General features: G+C 37.1%; 2 protein-coding genes and 1 long non-coding RNA gene across 5 annotated transcripts in view; 2 read left to right on the forward strand and 1 right to left on the reverse strand.

The window, feature by feature from the left end:
- LOC147764123 (uncharacterized) overlaps positions 1 to 867 on the forward strand; it is a 2,059-nt gene extending 1,192 nt beyond the window's left edge. The window contains exon 2 of the long non-coding RNA XR_015331719.1: positions 181 to 867. This is a non-coding gene — a long non-coding RNA (uncharacterized LOC147764123). The remainder of the gene's footprint in view (positions 1 to 180) is intronic.
- Positions 868 to 3,185: 2,318 nt separating this feature from the next.
- On the forward strand, positions 3,186 to 11,249 carry LOC106168840 (KRR1 small subunit processome component homolog). Of its 3 annotated transcripts, XM_087001221.1 has the most exons (11): positions 3,186 to 3,246; positions 3,510 to 3,688; positions 4,286 to 4,420; positions 5,216 to 5,341; positions 5,476 to 5,559; positions 5,903 to 5,959; positions 6,518 to 6,688; positions 6,955 to 7,032; positions 7,242 to 7,341; positions 7,734 to 7,783; positions 9,442 to 10,295. In XM_087001221.1, exons 1-11 carry the CDS (start codon positions 3,225 to 3,227, stop codon positions 9,574 to 9,576), a joined length of 1,137 nt encoding a protein of 378 aa, XP_086857347.1. In that variant the 5' UTR covers positions 3,186 to 3,224; the 3' UTR covers positions 9,577 to 10,295. The 3 variants fall into 3 exon arrangements, with proteins under 3 accessions (XP_086857347.1, XP_013403504.2, XP_086857346.1); XM_013548050.2 differs by lacking the exons at positions 3,186 to 3,246; positions 9,442 to 10,295 and adding an exon at positions 10,336 to 11,249 and having other exon boundaries at positions 3,413 to 3,688; XM_087001220.1 differs by lacking the exon at positions 3,186 to 3,246 and having other exon boundaries at positions 3,413 to 3,688; positions 9,442 to 10,297.
- Positions 11,250 to 21,219: 9,970 nt separating this feature from the next.
- LOC106168816 (uncharacterized) lies at positions 21,220 to 23,048 on the reverse strand. The gene has a single exon (XM_087002725.1). The coding sequence runs from the start codon at positions 22,830 to 22,832 to the stop codon at positions 21,705 to 21,707; it is 1,128 nt and encodes a 375-aa protein (XP_086858851.1). The 5' UTR covers positions 22,833 to 23,048; the 3' UTR covers positions 21,220 to 21,704.
- Positions 23,049 to 23,367: the final 319 nt, after the last annotated feature.

A 23,367-nucleotide genomic window follows, 5' to 3' on the forward strand; every position in this document is an offset into this window, starting at 1 on the left:
TTAGTTATATCATTTACTAATTTCAGGTCATAATTTTGGTTTTGCGCTTTGACTAGTTAATAAACGTGCACGCCATTCCATTTATACGTGCCCTCTGTCCTGTGATATTACATCCAATATTAGAATGTAGAGAGCCTGTCTGTTTAGTTCAAAGTTGTAAACATTATTTTATCTTTTCAGGAGCTTAACGAGATTCTGCACAGCATCCGCCTGAAAGCAACCTATGAAGTCTAGCCTTTGTTTCACACACAGGAACCCACGATCCTTCGTACATCTATTATATGAAAAATCAATAAAAAATTTGTAATTTGGCGTTTTATTTTTCATTTTGTTATGAAATTATTATGATAAGGATAGTAGTAATCATAATGGAAAATGAATTATTTTTAGTGTTTGAGGACTTTCAAATTCAATCTGATCTGTAAATAATGTCAATGTTTATGTGGTTGACGGTTTTCTGTGGTACCTAAATTTTAAAAAGCTGTTTTAGCGCACTGAAATAAAATATCTAAAATCGTTTCCGACCACCTACATTTTATAGTTCAAATTTATATAAATTTACAATCCTTGTTTTAAAAAAATTAACATGAGATTTTTGTTCTATAGCATGTGGAACTAATTTGTTTGGATTTAAATTTTCCAATATTTTCTTATATAGGGAGGGCCCCTTTTTGACGGGTTTTGTCATTTGCTATCGTGAATTGTTTTTATATTTGGCGGCCTATTCTTAGTATAAATACTTAACTTGATATTTGAATGTAATAATGAAAATGTGGGGTGATTCTGACGTTAGCTTAAATCAAGTTATTTCTTAAATTTTAATTTGATTTCTCTGGGTAAAACGGAACATTTTCTTCAGTTCCTGTTCTCTGAACCAAATTGGGATAATTACAAGACTCGCCCTACCGATCACCCCTTTTATGCAATGGATTCGCCTCACCTGTCACCCCTTAAATGCAATGGACTCGCCCCATCTGTCACCCCTTAAATGCAATGGACTCCCCCCACCTGTCACCCCTCTAATGCAATGGACTCGCCCCACCTGTCACCCCTCTATTGCAATGGACTCCCCCCACCTGTCACCCCTTTCATAATGGACTCGCCCCACCTGTCACCCCTCTAATGCAATGGACTCGCCCCACCTGTCACCCCTCTAATGCAATGGACTCGCCCCACCTGTCACCCCTCTAATGCAATGGACTCCCCCCCACCTGTCACCCCTTTCATAATGGACTCCCCCCACCTGTCACCCCTCTAATGCAATGGACTCGCCCCACCTGTCACCCCTCTATTGCAATGGACTCCCCCCACCTGTCACCCCTTTCATAATGGACTCCCCCCACCTGTCACCCCTCTAATGCAATGGACTCGCCCCACCTGTCACCCCTCTATTGCAATGGACTCCCCCCACCTGTCACCCCTTTCATAATGGACTCCCCCCACCTGTCACCCCTCTAATGCAATGGACTCGCCCCACCTGTCACCCCTCTAATGCAATGGCCTCGCCCCACCTTTCACCCCTCTAAAGCAATGGACTCGCTCCACCTGTCACCCCTTTCATGTAATGGACTCGCCCCACCTGTCACCCCTTTCATGCAATGGACTCGCCCCACCTGTCACCCCTCTAATGCAATGGACTTGCTCCACCTGTTACCCCTTTCATGCAATGGAATCGCCTAAATAACACCCCTTTAAGTAAATGGAGTCGCCCAACCAGATTGAGTAGATTTTCTCCACAACTTGTCTATTAAATGACCGTGGCATACTATTCAACCTTACTTGCTTCAGTTAAATCTTTACTGCTAAACCTTTTCACTACTCTTGTGTTAGCTGACCTTGTTCGCAATTTATTAGAATGAATTTTCTAAAATGAAGTTTAAAAAATCTATTCATTCATCACAAACGCCAATCAACTATCAGGATTACTTGAAAACACCTTTTTAATAATTTTGATAAACTTTTTTACATGTTTGAAGTCTTTTTTTTATAGTTTTTATAAAGCTTTCCATCATGTCGGTAATTTGGGGTAGGCACCGACTGCCCGGGAGTTGTAAAAGCTTCATCGCTCTAGTCGTTGCCTAACCCCAACCCCAATTTGTAATCAGCCACTAGGTGTGCAGTTAAGACAGCGTATGACGCTTTGTTCATTGACTAGCTGAATCATAGTTCGAAACCGTACCAAATGGCACCGTTCGCCCTCTAAATTACCAAGAAATTTTAGGGCCCTTCAGCATCCGCGGACCCCCCCCCCCTTCAATTAATCCTGGATCCACCCCTGCATCATGATGATTTATGAAACATGATATAAGTTTTAAGAATGATGTGAATTTTTTTTTTCTTCAGTCAACAGCTAATATTGAGATAGGTTTTACCTCCAATATTTCGATAAAACCTATATATAAAATAGGTAAAACCTATCTCAATATTAGCTGTTGACTGAAGAAAAATTCACATCATTCTTATTACTTAACACAGCTGATGAAATTCTTCTCTGACTTACAAATGATATAGGACCTAAGTTTATTTACAGATTTGGAAAATGAACATTTTTCTGACCGTCTGCTGCGCTAATAAAAGTGAAAACAACTTGGCGAGTACCCTATTCTTTACCCTCTACCAGGGTCGCAGATTAATTATGTGCACATGAATGAGCGATGAATTAGCCAGAGACATCTGTGAAAATCTAGTGAAAAAAAAACAATCTGGCCCTATTCTTATTGGTCAAATCAACAATAAAAAAGAAAACGATGTTTACCAATGGATAACCAAAAAAGTTAAATGTAAGGTAAAAAGAATACGAAACCATTGACATTAATTTCGTCTCCTCTACGAGGCACATAATTAAAATGTGGTCATCTGGTTGTTCCGACTAATTTCCCTCCGAAAGTCTTTTATCAGAATAGTGAAACGAAAATTTAGGCCTACGAACTCTCGCCAATTCAAAGGTCTGTTGGTCCTAAATGATAAATCTCAACATTTCTGCTTTTGATATATGCAATCATGGTACATGTAAATATTCATATGCGTAATATTCAGATTTTTTTATGGGGGGGGGGGGGGGGGGGGGACAGTGAGCAGTCGGAATAAAAAGGCTTCCATCCAAAATACTTCTAGTCCCCCCCCCCCCCCCCAAAAAAAAAACTTTAAGCTGCTTGATGGGATTGTCTTGAATAGTGCGACCTATCGGCAATTTTCGTAAACATAGGGAAGCATGAGGAACAAGCATGGCCAACGTGAAACAGCTAGGTAAAAGTCTAAATGCCCTCACTGGACAGGGATAGCATAATTTCAGCATAAACGCCAACAGTTTTTGTCTGGCTTGATTTCTTTAAGTTTGCACATGTCTCAAGCTTTTTAAAGATTCGGTTTGGCGCGGGATTATTATTTAAGTATTTTTTCATTCTCTGAGTAGATCGTTTCGTCGTTTCCCATCAAATTGGCTGGACTTAATTGCAGATGAAACATGCACGATAGACAACGTCAAGTACTCTTCAGGGAATTTTTTGCAGGGAAGAGTAAAGAAAGATTGTTGGAAGTTCCGGAGGGTTGGAAAGAACCAATATTTACCAAAGAGGACAACCCAAGAGGCCTTGTTGCAGAAAGCTCCTTTGCCACATTATTTCCAAAGTATAGAGAGAAATATCTACGGGAATGTTGGCCACTTGTACAGAAATCACTTAGTGAACATGTAAGTACTTCTTTGCACACAGACACACATACAGTGTGTGTGTGTGTGTGTTACATTGCAGACATTGAAATACTAGAACTGGTGGTAGAATTATTTGGAAAACACAGGCCTGTAGAAAGGCGGGTTTTGGAGATTCACACAAACCTCCCTTTTCTGCCAGGAAAGGGTCTGCTCTTGCTAAAATTTGATATAGGTACATGAAGGTTTCATGATAACAGGTTCACATTTTCAGAAAAAAGACCCCCCCCCCCTTGAAATTTCAAGCCTTGGGCCTGTGAATCATCAGCTCACCTTTGAGATTTTACATTTACTCCATTTGCATGTAGTTTTATCCATTTCCACTGTACAAAGGAATCTTAGTAATATATAGTTTCATGCTGTGTAAATGTTTCCAATACACATATTGGTTTTATATAAGAAAATCTCTAAACATGTATCCTTTGATGCATGCAACTGAACACGTGAATTTAGAACTTTGCAGAGGCATTATTGATATATGGCTGCACCCTGTATGCTTTTAAGCATGTTTTTCAAAATTCTTCCTTTGAAGTAGCCGGCTTTAAAACCTATAGCCGATGTTTTATTTCCTGTCAACAGGGCATCAAAGCTGAGTTGGATGTTGTTGAAGGCAGTATGACAGTGCGTAGCACCAGGAAGACGTGGGATCCATACATCATCATCAAAGCTAGAGATGTGATCAAGCTCCTAGCAAGAAGTGTGCCTTATGAGCAGGTTATTGTATTATTCATGCTAAGTCTGTTGATTTGTGATAGACAAATCAACAGACTTAGCATGAAATAAGCAGTACTTAAAATTTACATTTACTTGTGGAGTAGGTGGGCTGATTTTTTATATATATCATGCAGTGAAATCTGTTAAAGTGCTGGCTTTCCTTAACTGACAGATTATTTCAAAATTTTAATATGCACATGTTTACCAAGCTATCATTAAGATTAAAATTGTCATGGTCAGAGTAGCAGCCACCTGGGTGCTGGAACAGGGTGTGTTGCATGTGGTCAAAGAGATGGGGGCACCCTCTGACTGATCCTGATAAAGTTTGGGAGAGAGTAGAAATTAATAAAGATTGTAAAGGGGGGGGGGGCAGCAGGCAGACTACTAAAAGAATGTAGGTACAATATTTGGCATTTTACTTCCGTTGCTGGTCTTTGAGTCAAAGTTTGTGACTGTTATTCATAGATCAAAGGACATCATTGACAACTGACGTTTTTCTTAGAGTTGAGATAACCTTCACATCAAAACATTCAAATAGTCACAAAGACAACAACTGACAGAAAAATCAATAGTATTTTTGAAAATGCATCCATTAAAGTTATGCTGCTAATACTTTTTAAGGCAATGGTGAACAGTCTAATAACTGGCTTTAGCATGTTTGAAAACATTAAGTAAAATGAATGTTAAACTATATTTGATGGAATTAGCATTAAAGACCATGATTGAAAGCACAAATTTGTATTATTTGAAAAAGTATGGACAATAAAAATGCTACTGTTTTTTATGTGTTTCTAGGCCATTCGTGTTCTGGAAGATGACATGGCGTGTGACATAATCAAAATAGCCTCACTAGTACGAAATAAGGAAAGATTTGTAAAAAGACGACAGAGACTTATAGGACCCAATGGGTCAACACTTAAGGTTTGTAATTGTAGAGTGGGCAAGTAATACTGGATGTTATTCATTGGATAGAGTTGATGAGAAAAACATTGTTACCATGTTTTTTTACAAGTATAAAAACTTTAAGATAATTGACATCTTGATGTTTGTTATAGGCAATAGAACTACTGACAGGTTGTTATGTGCTTGTTCAAGGAAATACAGTATCGGCCTTGGGACCATACAAAGGTTTAAAGGAGGTAATTGTTTTAAGCTGAAATATAATCAAAACTTAATAATTTTGTTACATGATCTATTACCTTTTACAGAGAACAGAAAAACTATTACTATCACAACTTAAATATTAGAATTTTTTCACTGTTGGTATTTTGTACCTTACCATGATACATTAGGGTGTAATTTAGGATTTGATTTAAAAGATCTAATTTTGATTTTGCTCTATCTTTTGTTAAATCTTTATTTTATTTTTAATTGATATATTTATTTAAATTTATTTATTGTTATTATTTACACTATGGTTTATTTCATTTTAACTGCTTCGTTGACAGTAGTCACTCGCACATATATATATATTTAATTCAGGTCAGGAAGATTTCAGAAGATACAATGAAAAACATTCATCCTATTTACAACATAAAGGTAAGTTCTATTTTATAGAATGTGCTGGACCACCTAAAGCACACATTATTTTAGGATAAAGATGAAATTACTGTTTCAAAAATGCTATTTTAAATGTCCAACTTCTAGTTAGCAATTGCATTATTGTGAAAACAGGAAGGGTTTTTTTTTTTTTTACCACGTGGATGAACATTGCACTTAAGGCAAAATAATGTAAAATAAAGCTAGACAGAAAAAAACTACCTAATATGACAAATTTTATGATGTTCCGAATTGCACAGAAATGCCTTCTTTCATTAAAAGATATTAATTTTTGGTAATTTGCATATTCTTAGCTTTTACTTGTAACACAGGCATACATGCAATAAAATTTTCAACGAACTTTTAGGTGAAATCCAGAGGATGATGGCTCACAGTTCATCAAAACTTGAATTATGAATAAATAAAATCTGTCAGACTTATGATTAGAAGAGAATAATGACATATACATTTCATGCATAGCATAACTTTCATTGGCACTTTTTAGAAATGATCATTTTATGTACAATTAGGTTAATTGTTATTCAATTTTTTATACAGACATTGATGATAAAGAGAGAACTGGCAAAAGATCCAGCACTTAGAAGTGAATCATGGGATAGATTTTTACCCAAGTTTAAATCCAAGAATATCAGTAAGAGAAAGCAACCTAAAAAGAAAACGGTCAAAAAAGAGTATACTCCATTCCCTCCTCCACAACCAGAAAGCAAGGTAATGATGAGTATTTACTTTTACTATTTACTTTCTGCTTTGTAAAGTGCTTAACCAGTAGTTGGCTCCATTCTGTAGTTGGAATGGCAGGCTCTTGGCATAAAATTCATCTTTATGTCATGACATATCAAAGTGTTATGTTAGTTGTTTGAAATAATGATAAACTACATCTGTAAAGAAAACCTCCATATTTATAATATGTAAGTAAGCATGCTCTTGGTGAGTGCATTATTGTGGGAATTAAACTTAAAACTTTCTTTCTTCAGCTGGACAAGGAACTTGCTAGTGGTGAATATTTCCTGAAGGAAAAGCAAAGAAAATACAAGAAAAGGGATGAAAAGAAGGTAAAGGTTGTTTAAATCATTTATGTCTCAAATATAAATTGCAGTTTACATAGTTTTTGGATGCTTTCAAGCTTTAATTGTCTTATTTTTCTGACAATTTTTATTTGTCAAAATGGATTTTTGTGTCGGAACATTATGAAATGCCTGCTGACACTGAAGAAAAAGATGTAAATTGCATAGTTTACAAGTATTATTTAATTTGTTTATAGGCAAAACAGATTGAAGCTGAGGAAAAGAAACAAGAAAAGAGAGCCCAGGCATTCATTGCACCAGAGGAGCCAGTCCATAAGAAAAAGAAACAATCACAAGGTTTGTGTGCAATCGGCCATCAGCGATAAAGTTAAGTTGATGAAGCCATGCTAGCATATTTGACCAAAATTTATTTTCTCAACATTACGGTAATAGTGAAAATTATCAGTTTTTTTCTGTTGCCTTAACTGTTGGAAAGTATTTTATGTGGTAGCTTATGCTTAATATATATCCATTTGTGTTGCTTTGAATTTTTAAAATATAGATATAAATATATAATTACTTTTTTTTTTTTTTACAAGGTGATATTGTTGAAAGACAGATATTCATTTCTCTTTGTATTTGTTGAAGGGCTCAAGTTCAGCAACATCTACCAGAATTTCAAATAAAATTTTGCTCTTTATACTATATGAAAAGTGTAACAATGTAGGCATTATTTTTTCTTTTTGTAGGTGCATCAGTTGATGTTGAAGCATTGAAGAAAAAAATCAAGAAATCTCAGGTATGTATGTATCTCTAAAAAGTGTTGTTTTTTTTCTTTTAATCTTTGCACTTCAAGCCTGGGACTTCAATATCTGTAAGTCATCTGCTAGCATAGAAGTCACTAGAGTGTGCAGCTGACAATTGAATAGACAGAGTTCTGATTTTGAAAGAATATTGATTATTTGCTCGGTAATTTCCTCACACGGATAATCTTGGTCCTTACTTGGTTTGCTAGGCTTCCTTTAACCATATGCCAAGGTGTTAAACATGATACTTTGAATCATTGGAAAATAATGTGGAGCACTGTATTAGACTTGGTGTCTACATCAATCACATGATAATTGCAAAACTTGTCTGTTTCATTGGTTAATGATAGGTTTTTTGCTGTGCCACTTATGTTATGGAGATGGTTGTCTGCAAGTCTATAAAATTTATTTTACTGTCATAACTGTCATAACCATGTCTAGAAGCTCTTTACCACTTTTCAAAAAATACAAAGCCCTGGAAATTTAGAGATTTCACTTAAAAATTGTTTCCATTCTCATTTTATATCTCAGACCAGTATTGATGATAAAAACTTCGAAATTTGCTTTTGTTTTTAATTGAATTAACATTTATACAGTTTAACAATAAATGCTGCATTTTTTCCAAATCAGATATGTATTTATTCATTGAAAATAGCTTGATTAAATTTGCGATGTAGATGCCCTTAACAGTATTTTATTGGAACTTTTGTTTCAAATATCAATTGCACTCAGAATGTGCTCTAATCGTGAAAGCCAATATGTTACTGTTATCAAAATTGTTACCTGTACTTAAAAATAAGGGGCTCGTTTGTTTGCACTCAAAATTGGCACTGGATATTTGCAAATTAGGTAATTATGTCCCCTGAAATGCTCAGTGAGTGCACTTTTGCTGTATGGAAAACAGGCAAGGATGTCGATATCTAGATTTTGGAATGATTCCTTGTATTTGTAGAAAGTTGCAACCCAGTGAATATTTGTGATGGGAAAGTATCTATCTGGCAAATGCCCTTCATCAGTGATTTGTGCCTTTTTGAATGGCAGGGGGCAGGGTTTTCAGTGTGATTTATGTTCTGCATCATTTGACTCTGTACTTCAGTCTAGTTTCCTTGTATACATGTAGATGTCTTGATGAACATTTCACAGACATTTCGTTTAAGTTACTTTTTTTTCATAATGTTCTTTATTTCCACATTTAACACTACACATATGAGCAGTATGAAACATCCTCTTCTTAGAGGGGAGGTAGAGCAATGGGTTTGTTTAGTTTTTTACCATTTTCTCAGTTTGAGACCTAGTCAACCTAGTCTCTCTACAACTGAAATGTTTTACTGCATTTTTGCCCGTGTACTTTTAGGCCAACACAAACTTTGTTTACTGAGAGTTTTAGAAACAAACGTAACTTGATTTTTTTACCATTGGCTGTAAATGAAAAATTAAACAAACAAAAAGCAATTATGCATGGTATCCAAAGCTTGTTTTGTTTTTCAGTAGCCTTTTTTATTTGGGGGTGAGAGGTGGTAAGTTAGATCATAAGCTGTGTGTAAATTCAAATCCTACAATTGAAAACTTGATAATCTAAATCTTCAAATTATTGACCTATTCATGAACCAGTTATTAGAGCATACTTGAATTTTTTTTCTTTTTTTTTTAGAATGTAGCAGCTTCAGACACTAGAGCACATAGGGAAGCTGAATTTTCTTTTCTCAAAAGTTGCGAGCCAAACTTTTTGTTTTGCTTTAAGAAAAAATTGTGTAGGCCTTTATTGGTGGATTTGTATGTAGTTTGATCAGCGATAAATTGGGTTGATGTATGCGAAGTTTAAGGAAGAGCTCACCTAAAATGTCGTTTACAACTTCTTTTAAAGGAAAGGGCTTGTTTTTTTCCTAAGCAATTTGTTTGCTCTGTGATATATTTACAGAAGTGTTTGGAGTTTTCTGAATGCACGAAGTAATTATTTATTCTCAAGTTCATCTAGTGTATCATTTCAACTTCCAGTTGATTTTGCAAATTTAAGGAGTGCATTTACCCTTGATTTATTTCAACTGATGTTTTAGCTTTAAGTACAATTACTTAGTAAATGTTATAAGTATGATACCATTCCATCAATATGAAATTGGAATGGATGATACCTTTTTGTAGCTGTAAATTACCTTTTCCTGGTTTTTCATTTGAAGCTTATGATTCAAATTAAACCAGTGGATCAGTTGATTTACAGGGGTTCAGGATTTATAATGCATATTTCCTTTGAAAGATAATGAAGCAGAATATTCCATCCACGAGTAGCTCCTTTTAACATCTGTGCATGTCATCAAGAAATCTGTCTTGATTTTGATGTTTTAGCACATCACTGGCAAGCACACTGCAATAGTAACTTTTGGATTCTTATTTATTAAACTCACTTTTTTAAACAACCAAAAATTAGCTATGGGATAACCAAAGGCTGTCTGTTTACAAGAGCAAGAATGAGCTGACCTTTTCCTAACTTATTATTTGAGCACTGTTCTTCTTATTTTTTTATGCAATATCATTTGACATATCATTGCAGAAAAGAACTGACAGTGACAAGGGGCAGTTGCAAGTGAAAAGGAAGAAACCTACCTGATAACCTACAACAACCTTTTAAGTTCAAGGAGGCCAAACAACCTTTCTATCATGTCTGACAGACAAATTGCTGATTGCATTCTTTGTGATGGGAGAAGTTTGCTTTAAACAATTTTATTAGATGATTGATCATAGGAACTCTCTGTGATGTAGAAAAGGCCATAAGTGCTGTACCTTATTTGTAGTGTTGACCTGTATCAGGTTGCCTGAGTAAGACCAACAGCAGTGTGCACATTTCTTGTTCCACAAAAAAGTCAGTGTTTTGCTATAAACATTGGGGAAATACTTGTAGTGATAATGTTTATGCCTTTCCTATGTTTAAAAGCATGTTCTGGGGAGTTTGTACCTGTATTGCAATGTTGCTGTTGGGCTGTCATAAAAGCCATACACAGGCTAGTTTTGAAAAAAAAAAGGCTGACTTTTATTCATTTTATGACCCTAGGCCATTCTGAGTGTTCTATTTAGGTACTGGTACTTGCCAGCATTTTTTTTTTTTTTTTTTTTTTTTTTTTGTGGTGGAATCTTCTCTGCTTTACATGATTATTTCCTGGTATTTGGACTAAAATAGGTTATAACCTATTCAGTTTTATTGATTATGGTAAAAAAGGGGGAGAAAAAGAGCTGTAAAGAAGCCACTATCTTGATGGTTATTTCCATTATCTTCAAAATGGTGAAATGCTAAAGGCCAAATCAAATGGATTTGGCATGTTACGTTTTGTTCAACACTGGCTTCTTAATTGGATTTTTAATTGAAAGAGAAAAATTGACGTAAATAAACAAAATGAAAATTATTAACTTAATATGCATGTATGTACAAACTGTATAATGTATCAAAGAATAAATGGAAGTGAAGAAAAACGGGAATTGCAATTTTTAACTTAATTTACCAGTGGCAGTAATATAGGACATGGCGAGAATCGCTTCAAGTGCGTTTTCCCCCAAACTCTGGCTAATATTCTTATATTGTGTGACAACCTTAAGAACCATTACCACTGACGGAATTATTACATTGCACTTTGTTGTACAACTTGGTTTACCAGTTGACGAAATACTCCCGTAGACTGAACAGTACTCCGTTTTTTTCTCATTGACTTGCTACCTCATTTCACCTATGCTTCTCAAGGACGTATTGAGTAACTTGATTTAATGCTCGTAGTGTATCTCCGTGTTTTAACATTTTCCTTTTTCCATTCCGTAGGTTGGTGTTAGAAACAACCCAGCTGATTTTCATATACTTTCATTAGAAAAAAATCGCTAGAAGAAAGAGATGGCACATTGGTTTCTAATTCCGCATGATAAAAATCACAATATCTGGATGATTTGTCTTCGTCAGTTCTGAGGCAGTGTTAAACATGGCGATATTACTAGGCAAATGAGTTTCTCCCAAGTAAAAAAAATACAGATATGAAGAAATGACTGGTTATTGGAAACTGTGGGTTACAACTAGTTATTTGATGGTTGTGAAAGGTTTATGCAGGATCTAGCAAGAGATAAGCTAGTCGTGACGACTGAAATTAAGATTTTGTCACACACAAAAACACACACCACCCTTGTTCAGATGGCTACACATACGTATTTGTCAAAGCTTTGTCTGTCGGACATAAACCCTGCGTTTAACAATACATGGAGGTATGGTGAATTACCATACATTGCCTTCCAGGCTTCCACTGTACATTGCTGAGGTCTGTATACAATACAAATCAGTCACTCAAAGAATAGCGGCACCCCAATGATCTAGGACATAATGCTCAGTCTTACCCCGAAACTGTCCTGGAATTCATTTGAATCTTTTTCTGTCTCGCTATACCCCCTCCCAGATTAAAAAAGAAATGGGTTGAACTATCAGAAGGCATTTCAAATAGCCCAAGGTGCAGCAATATGAAAATGGTGCAATGGTAACATGAAAGTGTATATTATAAGAGTTTGGTGAGGAAATTCACCATGGCAGCTATTATGCACCCAGATTTTTTATAAGTATCTGGGGAAAGGCGTTAATGCCAGTTTTGATTCTTCACCTGTAATTTTTCTTTTAACACGGTGCTCAGTTTAATGAGTCACCATGCTGAGCACATTAAGTGGAACCGTGACCTCTTTTCTGAGAAATCTGTTGTTTTCTTGAGCTGCATCTCGTAAAACGTCCGGGTTTACCTAATTTCTAAAAATACCTGGGTTCAGCACCATGAATGCCCAATCATTGATACATGTACATGCCATCTCCTTAAAATACCACATAAATAAATATATCCAAAATACATTTTTTCTCAACTCATTTGTGTAAATTAGGAATTTAACCTACCCTCTACCAGGGACACAGATTAATTTTTCACAATATATTCACAGGTATATTTCTGGCTATTTCTGTGCTCATTTCTGTAGTGTGTCCAGTGAAAATGAATTTACGTCATCACTCAGCTAACCGCTGCTAGAGAGTACCAATAAATAAATCTTCAGTGTTTGGTGACTAAATTAATTTACATTTAAACATGTCATCTTACGGGTGACGTCATAATCGCGATTTTGGGGTAAAAAATGAAAAATGGGTTTCTCAAATTTCTCTTTTACCTGATCACCGTTTCAATGCCGATTTAATGAGACTATTTAGTACTCCAAAACCCTGTCAGCGATTTTTCTTAAAGCAAAATGATGCCCTTGTTTGATGAAAATCTGTATTTAGGGGCTCATAACTCTATAACAAAAACCTTTAAACCAAAATGACGGCACGGGATTGTAGTCTATACTCTCCTGGACAACTCTGCCAATTTTTCGTGATGAAATCTTGTTCAGGGATGAAGTTACGCCCCATTCCGATTGCTATCTCACCGCAAAATAGAAAGATGTTAAATTGACTATTAAAGCTGTGAGTTGCCTATGCTTATACATTGCAACGAAAAAATATAAACGCCTATATTTTATATTTTCGAGGGCTTATTCATTGTTTTAAATCAGCACCAATGCATTAGTGAAAAATAAGATGCAGGAAAAAACTCATTTTCGGTATTTGGATGATAATAAAGGGTTACAATAACCTTAACTTTGCCTTGAAGAAAGGTGCACGATTATCCCAGGACCCAAAAACAAATTACAGTTCCCATTTCCTATACAAGTCAATAACAGTTCGATGCAAAACCCCCATTTCTGTCTAATCTGCTTTCCTGCTTTTGTAGCTTGGTCATAGTTAAAATTTTTCAAAGGGCAAATAACTCCGTATCGGGAACATTTATTCATTCATAAAGGCTCTTTCGAAATTACCTCGGAATTAATGATGCCTTTCATCCCTGTGATCTGACGGAAGCACGATATTTAAGGGTTATTAGAAGAATGAAGATTGAGCTCTTCTAAGAGAAAGATCTTATTCCCATCTGAAAAGCATGTGTGTTATGAATTTTCATGGAATTGGTATGATCAGTTTCGCGTTTAAAAGAATAAAAGAATCCAGGATGAAAAATTAGCTCAGTTGTCATCGATGTCATGTTGCGTTTTCAATAATATCAAAGGAAAGGAAGTTAAATCTGAATGAGTAGATCTGTTTACCATAATCACATTGAACCTTGATCGAATTTTGATTCAAAGCGAACATTTTTTCAGGATTAAGGGGGGTTATTTCGAACATCCCCCCTTCCTCCCTTCATCTTACAATTTTCGTTATGGGATGACGCTAATCTCAGAACGTATGTGGCTATATCAGAAATCGTGACTGTGGTGACTATGGCGGATATAGAAAGATTTGATACTGTACATACAAAATGTCTAAGCCATACGATATCGCCGTTGAAACATCTTTTAAACCGTGTAAAGTGGAGTTGTATTAGTATAGCTTTGTGTTATATTTTGGCATGATGGACAGCAAAGGGATTATATACAAAGGATGTTTTACAAACACCTGTTTAGTTTGCATTTTCGCTCTGTTAACTTTCGCTCGGGAGAATTTCTTTGGAGGCGAAAGACCTACTGAAACGCAAATAGTGCTAATTCACAGAGATTGAAATGTCAATTAACCATATTTATTGCCTCTCTGATCTATTGCTAAATAAATTCGGAGACCTTTTTCGTGATAATTTGAAGCACGCAAAGGTTTTAATTTTGCTTTCATTACGTGCTGTTCATCTATAGTATCTAACTGACTCACCGATTAATAGGATGAATTAGTTTAAATGTCACCGTTAGACACTACTTTCATGTAATCGATTTTGAATGATTGCCAAAAATGCCCGATCTCTAAGTGTGGCTGAATCTTACATGTAGACTTCAAAGAGCGTCGAGTAAAATCGACTCACGTAACAAAAGACAAATGGAAATGGTTTGTTATGCCATTCTAAACAGGCAAAAACATTGAAGTCAAGTTAGATTTTATGCTTGCCCGAGGCTAACTTGACAGTTTGAGATCACCCTTGAAAGCCATTTCTTGTCTATTTAATTATGAAAAGACGTCAATGACACACACATCCCCCATTACATCCTATGGATATTATCCTTGTTCAATTTTTTAACGAGAAACCTTTTTATCCCCAAATCAGAGTCATAGCGTTAAGACGTTGTCTACGGCCATTCCAGATCAATCTCCTCCAAGTAGGTGAATGTTCGACTTTGACCACAAAGTAGTTGGGCTAGTAGTTAAAAATGTTGTAAAGCACCCTGTGATATTTGGAGAAATTAAGAGGAACGCGTTCCTTGCCATGCATACCCCTTGTATTTGTCAGTGGGGGTCGATTTCACACTTAATGACCATTCCCAGACCCTATCGTATTAACTGTGGATCGCTCTATCTACAAGGGGATTCTTGCTAAATTGCAATCATCTTAAGCGGCTTAGATGTCTGTCACGCCTACTGAAGCTGCTAGGGGGTAATTAATTATCGTTTAGCAGCTTAAATAGGCGTGTCAGACATTTAAGCTGCTTAGGGTGAAAGCAACTTCAAGAGAGACCCCTTGGAGATCCTGTTAGATCGATCTACATGTAGGTATAGGAACCCAGTCTTACACCCCATTTCCATAGATTAGATCGACCTACTTTAGATCGACCTAACTCCCTGGGGGTTCACGCTAAATAGCTGTCAGCCGGGCGGACACGAAAGTTAATTACCTCTTACAGCTTGTAGTAGGCGGGGACGGACACTTAAGGGGGGTTATCTGACAGTAATCTAGTGAGACTCCCCGCGGTGATAGATCGATCTAAAGTTGTGGGAATAGACCCTTAGGTGCTGAGTAGCGCATACCCTTGTCAATGTTATGTAATGCAAGTTACGCATCTGAAGCATGGACTTACATTTATTCCAGATTCCCCGCTGAGTGATTGCACTGAACCTCCGTCTTCTGTTGAGGCCCCGTTTAAGGGACGATGGGAGTGGGACAGCCACATTATCCCAAACCGTTGAAGTGCACAGTGCCCCACAGCGTGATTTTGTATAGTATTTTAGGGAGGCTTGATATCGGAGGCTAGGTATATGTAGGAAGCCAATGACCAGGCCTGTTTAATTTACTTTTTCTTTATACTACGAGATTAATCAAAAATCGTTAGTTTTCACTCTCTTTATTTCTTACTTTCTTCCTCTACCAAATAAAACTATAACAACGATTTGCAGCTTTTAAACATGTCCATTTTTAACATGTTCATTTATATTGGTCAGACGAGACATTTGACCATTTCAGTGTCCTCGGTGACAGGTGATCTTTGGTGGTCAACCTATAGGCTACATTTGAAAAAAAAAATTCTAATATGATTTAGGCCTAATTCTGTTTCACCAATACAGTAGGCCGTGCCTTTTAAGGCCACAAATACCAGTTCGTTCCTGGGTGCTATGAAGCGAAAATGTCCTAATCATATTGATATTTGGCACCCTGAGTTTTAGTTTGCTGGAAACTAACCTTTATTATTAGCACACCTAAGTTGCTGTAACAGTAAACATTTGAAACTCTTGAAAACTCTTGGTGGTATTTCTTTTGACACGACATATACACAAGATCTTGTCGGAGTGATTTTTTCTCCCCCTTATTGTAAATTTTGCTCCTAGTTTAGTTTTCTGGCCGAAATTTTACATCAACAGCAAACATGATTACTCAATTTCTGGTTCTGTCTCCATTCCTCTTCTTGTCTCATCAATCATGAGGATACTTTTTCACCACATAACATCATGATTATTAAGACAGCTAATATTTCCATCAGGCTGAGTAAATACAACTGCACTGAACTGGAGGTAAATCCAGATACCCTGATATTTATTACCTATCGGAAACCCCTCTGTCTTTTCTTATTGGGTGACATTGGAAAGATAACTATTTGGTTCTCGAGGCCTGTTTCCAAGAGATTCAGGGTATATTTGGCTGATACAGAACAGAGCCGGAATATGGTGCAGTAACAACACATACGTGTGGGAGGTTGAGAGGTTTCTGCTCTTTTACCCTTTTTGACATTTTTCTTTTTTCAGTAACGGACCTGTTGGTTGGCATGAATGAATCTTTTCGAGGGATATACATTTTGACACTTCCCATATGTGTCGGCGTATACACGCTACATATATATATATATTTACAGATAGGCAAATATCGCATTGAGTTACAGTTAAAATACACGGTGCTGACAAGGTAATAGTTGCGTAGACCCCCACGCCCTTTCACGATCTGAGAGGTTTCATTTGCTTAACAAGCTGCAAGCAACTTAAAAAAAAAACTCACGTAACGTTTATTTGAAAATTGCCTATTTTACTCATTCTGTCTCATTACTGTTATCAAGAGACATAGAGTGATGTATCTGTTTTTTACAGTAGGGACGATAACATCTTTGAGACCATTCCCAGAGACTATGACTGGGTTCCCATGCCTAGATCGATCCATCTGGATCGATCTAATTCCCTGGGGAGTCTCACTATAAATTGTTATCAGCTAACCGGCTTAAATGTCTGACACGCCTACCGAATCAGCTAGGGGGTAAAGGTAATTACCCCCTTACAACTTAACTAAGCGTGACAGACATTTAAGCCGTCAAGTTGACAGCAATTAAGTGAGACTCCCCAGGGAGATAGATCGATCAAAATATCTGTGGGAATGGTCCCTATCGTACTTACTTTGGATCAAACTATCTCCGAGGGGATTCTCACTTAATTGCAATTACTTGGGCGGCTTAGATGTCTGTCACGTCTGCTGACGCTGATAGGGGTAATTAACTATCGTTTAGCAGCTTCAGTGGGCGTCCCAGCCGTCTAAGCCGCTTGGGCTGAAAACAATTTTTAAGGCAATTTCTAAACGCGTTTTATGGTACAATATAATTTTTTGAAAAAAGTCAAAACATTTTAAACATTTGCAAAATTTGAAAAAAAACTATATTGGGAAGTAGACTTGAAACATTTTTCAGACAGAGAGAGAGAGAGAGAGAGAGAGAGCACAAACAAGCTTTACGTACGTATCCCAGTCAGTAAGCTCATTATGTAATCGATTATTTCTTGTTATTAACCGAACCCACGTGCTCCCAAGAGCAGTAATCAAAGCGCGTCTAAGGCTCTGTTCTCACAACTTTTAGATCGATCTATCACCGCGGGGAGTCTCACTAGATTACTGTCAGATAATCCCCCTTAAGTGTCCGTCCCCGCCTACTACAAGCTTTAAGGGGTAATTAACTTTCGTGTCCGCCCGGCTGACAGCTATTTAGCGTGAACCCCCAGGGAGTTAGGTCGATCCAATGTAGGTCGATCTAATCTATGAGAATGGGGTGTAAGTGTACCCTATGGGTAAAGCACTAATAAAAATGTGCTGCACGGCAAATAATGCACGGAAAAGGGTTGATTGTGCTGGATGATGATATGAAAGCAGAAGGCAGAAAAAGACAGTGACAGAATACATCTCTCTAAGGGCGCATTCCCATACATTTTAGATCGATCTATACCCTTGGGGAGTCACATTAGATTACTGTCAGATAATCCGGCTTAAATGTCTGTTCCGCCTACTTCAAGCTGTTAGGGGGTAATTAACTTTCGTGTGCGCTCGAAGCTATTCAGCGTGAACCCCCAGGGAGTTAGGTCGATCTAGTTTGATCGATCCAATCTCTAGGAATGGGGTCTAAGAAAATTCTCATCTGTAAAAGTGGCTGTGACGACATTGGCGTTGGTGCTTTGGGTATTGCCACTCTCGTGCCAACGAACCGTTTCCTTTGTCGATATGTGAATTGTTTCTAAAGCAGCCTCAGTATTTTCATTCATATCTCCATGTTACTTGCTTATGAGACTGAACCTACATGAACAATGCAACGACAGCGACTACATTTCTCATTTGTATCCCTTAGTTACCATGCCTGTCGGCGCGACACCTAACGCATATCTACAAAAGGCAGCTACCGGTGACGTTTCCGTAGCTTTAAATGTAAGACCATTCATCTAAGTGTTCTGTAATTTTAACTATAAGAATCTAATCTCGAACCGCTCATAAGATGGAAAAGTATACATTACGATTTGTGTAAGCATCTTTGGTAGATAAGATAATGCACACTTCTAAATCTAAATCGAATTGAGACAATTCTTTTAATGATAGACATCCGATACATCATTCAATGTTACTTTTCTGGAGTTTGCAAAACAATACAACCACTTCATCCAAAATATGTAATTGTACAATATATAGCATGAGCGTTTGTAATAATTGGCCCGACAAACGTCACTCAATGAAAGGTCAAGGCCAGACTACAAAACTATAAAGGTAATGTCCAAGCGGCAACTACACCCTGCAACTGCTTTATCTTAATTCAGTTTGACATACACTTGCACTTTTGTTGGATGCATTAAAACACACGTGTACAGTTGTTTAACATGATGCACATAAATATATATGATTATAATATATGATAATCAGCATAGTCCATTTGTATGTGCTTAATGTGACAGATTGATAAATAAAAAATAAAAGAAAAATACTTAAATTAGGTCATATAATTATATATTTTAGGGTATACGCCCATAACCCTAATCTTGGAAATAATAACTAATTTTGCCCATGCTCTAATGAAAGTTTATCCTGGATCAAAGTTAAACGACATTTTCTTTCTTAAATATAAGAGTACTTTTCGACTTGATTACTTTTGTGTAATTGGACCCAGAGGCGGGCACTCCTGTTCAGCAAGACAGGCGACATTGGTTTGGCTACGATGTCTTTTAACGAAATTACAAACGCCTAAGTGCGAAATCGATAAAATAATCTTTAGGTCATTATTTTTCACATTTCCGCCTATGCCAGTATATTTGCTCGTATATATCTGATAGTAGATGCTACACATTAAATGATTAAATGCATGATTTGATCCTCTTTCCATTTCTTTTCTTCAATTTGTTGGACCGTCATTAAAATTATGGAATATCATTTACTGATTAGGTAAAGAGCTTTGAGTTTTTCTAGTGCTAAGATCGATACTGTACTTAATTGAATGTAGACATGGAAGCCAATTCCATTGAAAGAACGCACCAAACGGAAATTTCTTTAACTGAACTCTGTGCTGTTTAGTCTTTTACAACCACCAGCTAATGCGAAAACAGTATGGTTTTAGTATAATTAGTAGTCAAGATATTACAAAAAGCAAAATTTGACATGGTCTGTTGAGCAGTTTGACTGAGTCATAGGTTGTATTCCCAGAGCTTTTAGATCGATCTATCCCTGCGGGGAGTCTCACTAGATTACTGTCAGATAATCCGGCTTAAATGTCCGTCCCGCCTACTACAAGCTGTAAGGGGGTAATTAAATTTCGTGTCCGCCCGGCTGACAGCTATTTAGCGTGAACCCCCAGGGAGTTAGGTCGATCTAAAGTAGATCGATCTAATCTCTGGAAATGGGGTCATAGACTGGGCGCAACGTTGGTTTGCGTAGCATTCAACCTGTGGTTACCAATTTTTACAAGGTTCAATTGCGCCTAAACAGAGTGGCGCAATGGGTGAAGTCATTCCATATATTATGAATGAAAAACTAGAATAAAAGTTTTTAAGTAATGCCAAAAAATATAACCCGTTCGTCTCGCCCATATACTGTACTTTCTATTGATGTATGTCACTTTGCTGTACATCGCCTCATCGTAACTATATCTGGTTCTTCAGTCACAGGTAATGCAAATCGACACCAATGATACTACAACAAAGAAGCATTGTAATATCTTCGAGTTCAACATCTTGTTAACAGTATATTCGCACAGACTTAACAATTGGTTCGCCTGGCTGTGACAGAGGGGCCATATCAAATCGCGATGCAAGTGTATTCCCTGTTTCGAAGCTAGATATCTTGCTGAAAATAACAGTTGACAAGGAAACTCAGAATTTAACTGATATGAAAAAAGCTACATGTAGGCCTATATGTGTGCGCTTCCGCAAGCTTAAGGAGGAGCTAATTATGGGGACATGTTTTGTAACTGCACGATAACCAGATGATCTGTTTTGTCAGAATATCGTGTTTCATAGAGATCTTGTTGAAAATAAGAGTTGACAAGGAAGCTCAATTAGTGATATAAATTGCTATATGTATGTGAGCGCTTCTGCTCAAGTGCCCAAGCTTTGATAAAAGGTAATAGATGGGTCATGTTTTGAAACATCATTATAATCAGACAATCTGTTTTGTCAGAGCATGGAATTGGATCTTGATAACAAAATACTGGATTTTTATGAGAATCGAATAGCACCATTAAGTCGGAAACAGTTTCAGTGTACCCTTTTCAGATGCTGATAAACATACGGCACTCACCGAGTGTGCGGGTCTTATCAGCAGTGTTTCAAAAGAACGTCAGAAGGCTAGAAATAAACGTGTCACAGCTGTGCCGCAGAAGACGTCACAACTTTGTTGGGGAAGACAAGGATTGAATTCAAAAATGTAGATGAGTTTTTGGTTATTGATTTATCTTGTCTTGATATAAATGTCGAGAAGAATATTCCCCGATAATACTCTTTAGAGGGATTATATTAACGTTTGGCTAATGAAGCAGCTAAATTTCTTACATTGAAAATTCAGGAACACAGGTATCGGTAGTATTAATAAATGATGATGATTCTGTACCCCATTCTACTTACAAGAACACATCCACGCCATCATACAAATAACAGAATGAAACTGAACTTCAATTCACAGAAGGTGCACTTTATTCCCTGAGTCTGCTGATTTCTTGGTGACGAATGACAATACCGATGCAACTTTGAATACCTACACATCTTAAAATACGTGTGGATGCCTTTTTTTCTGTATGAGTACAAAAGCATTAGCGTACAATATCGTTTTGCGCTCTGTTCTACAAGTAATCGTTAAATGAAACAGAATGTTACATAGAGTCTATGTTCTAGAACGCCTCAGCCATGAATCTCTCAGTTCAGAGAGCATCAGGGGGCGGATCTCTTTCTACATTCTGCTCCAGCCTTAGTTTGATGCGGCAGAAAACGCTTTTCAACTCTCCTCGGAACTTTCTTCCAGAAACACAGTACAACGGAAAAATAAGGCAGTTGTTTGTGAGCGAGAAAATGTTCAGAATCTCTCTGCTCATATACAGTCTAACAAAAATGTCATCGCGTGGCAGCACGCTGGTATCGTCATACATCGAAAAAATTACAATGTCGACAAGAGTAAGAGGTAGAGTTAAAATCAGGAATGAAAAGGAGAGGGTTAAAAGTAAAATGTCAAGCTGGCGCTGAACCCCCTTGACTTTCTGCTTGTTGAAACTAGCACGGTAAACTGCCTGCTTGGACAAAGCCTCGGAGAGGTTCTTCATGATAATCCCATTCATAGTGAACAAAGTGAGAGAGGGCAACAGACTGAAGAGTACAATCACCATTATTATCCTAGGTCTAATGAGTTCTTTTCTGGTCATTTTACACATATAGTATTTCTTGGAGACAAACACGTCGTCCCATGCCCAGAAATTATATATGCTGACTAATGAAAATACACTCACGATCACAAAGATAGCAATCCGCGCGTTTCTTTTCTGACACCACCTGGTGGCTCGTAGGGGAAGGACAATGACGATGAATCTATTGAATGTCACGGTGACAATGAGCCATGACGAGACGTAGGTGACAGTGTCGGTCAGCCATACCAGCACTTTGCACGCAACCGCACTTCTTATTTCTAGATCCCCCGACGCTGTTAGCGTGTACAGTAAATGTAGCCATAGAAGCAGCGTATCCGTGACTGCCAGGGCCAACAGGAACTGGGCAAGGGCAGTCTTCCTCAAGCTCTTACTCCACAGGAACACAATGAATGTCAGGACATTTCCTACAGTTCCCAAAATCGCTAGTACTTTAGGAATTACTTGGTAAACCAAGCTGAGTTGGCTGTATACCTTCCCCTGTTCTTGGCTAATGTTCCAGGAGTTATTCATGAATGAAGAAGACGAATTGTCGTAATCTTGAAATAGCGTAGCATTCAAATAGCTTTCGTCGAGGTTGGAAGAACCTATCAGAAAGGAGTCTGTGGAATTAACGACGTCGGGAATATTCATGTTGTTTTATAGGTTGAAGAACTAGCGCAGGAGAGGAACCGCGAAGTGGATCGCCACACTAGCAACAATGAGTGTTCTCGGAGAGATACCTGCAAAAAAGATAAACAGAAAAATAAAACCTGGTCTTCATTAGCTCGTTGATTGAGGTGATTAGAGCGTGTTCACTTTAGGGTCTGCCGGTCGTGTCATAATGCATTGCATATATACAGACTGGTAACAATTACTTGAAAGATTTATCTTGTTTTTGTGTAATGGATGGTTTCATATCTCGTTGTTTTTATGAAAGGGAGACTATAATGGAGATTCCACGTTCCATAATATTTTTTTTTCAAAGAACTCTTAGAAAATCGAATAATAAAACGAATTGGCTCTTTTTGCACGGTTTGTTTTTCTGTAATGGAGTTTGTAATTAATTTTAATAATATTTAGAAACCTTTTAGCCACACAATAATTAAAACGTCCGAAGCTTTAGTAATGTCTTTTAATCAAAACATATCGTTTTTTATTAAGATTCAATTAAAATTGTAATAGAAAT

This window comes from Lingula anatina, chromosome 1, assembly GCF_051362555.1.
Source record: "Lingula anatina isolate TDL-2025a chromosome 1, LinAna3.0, whole genome shotgun sequence".
Taxonomy (NCBI): Eukaryota; Metazoa; Brachiopoda; class Lingulata; order Lingulida; family Lingulidae; genus Lingula; species Lingula anatina.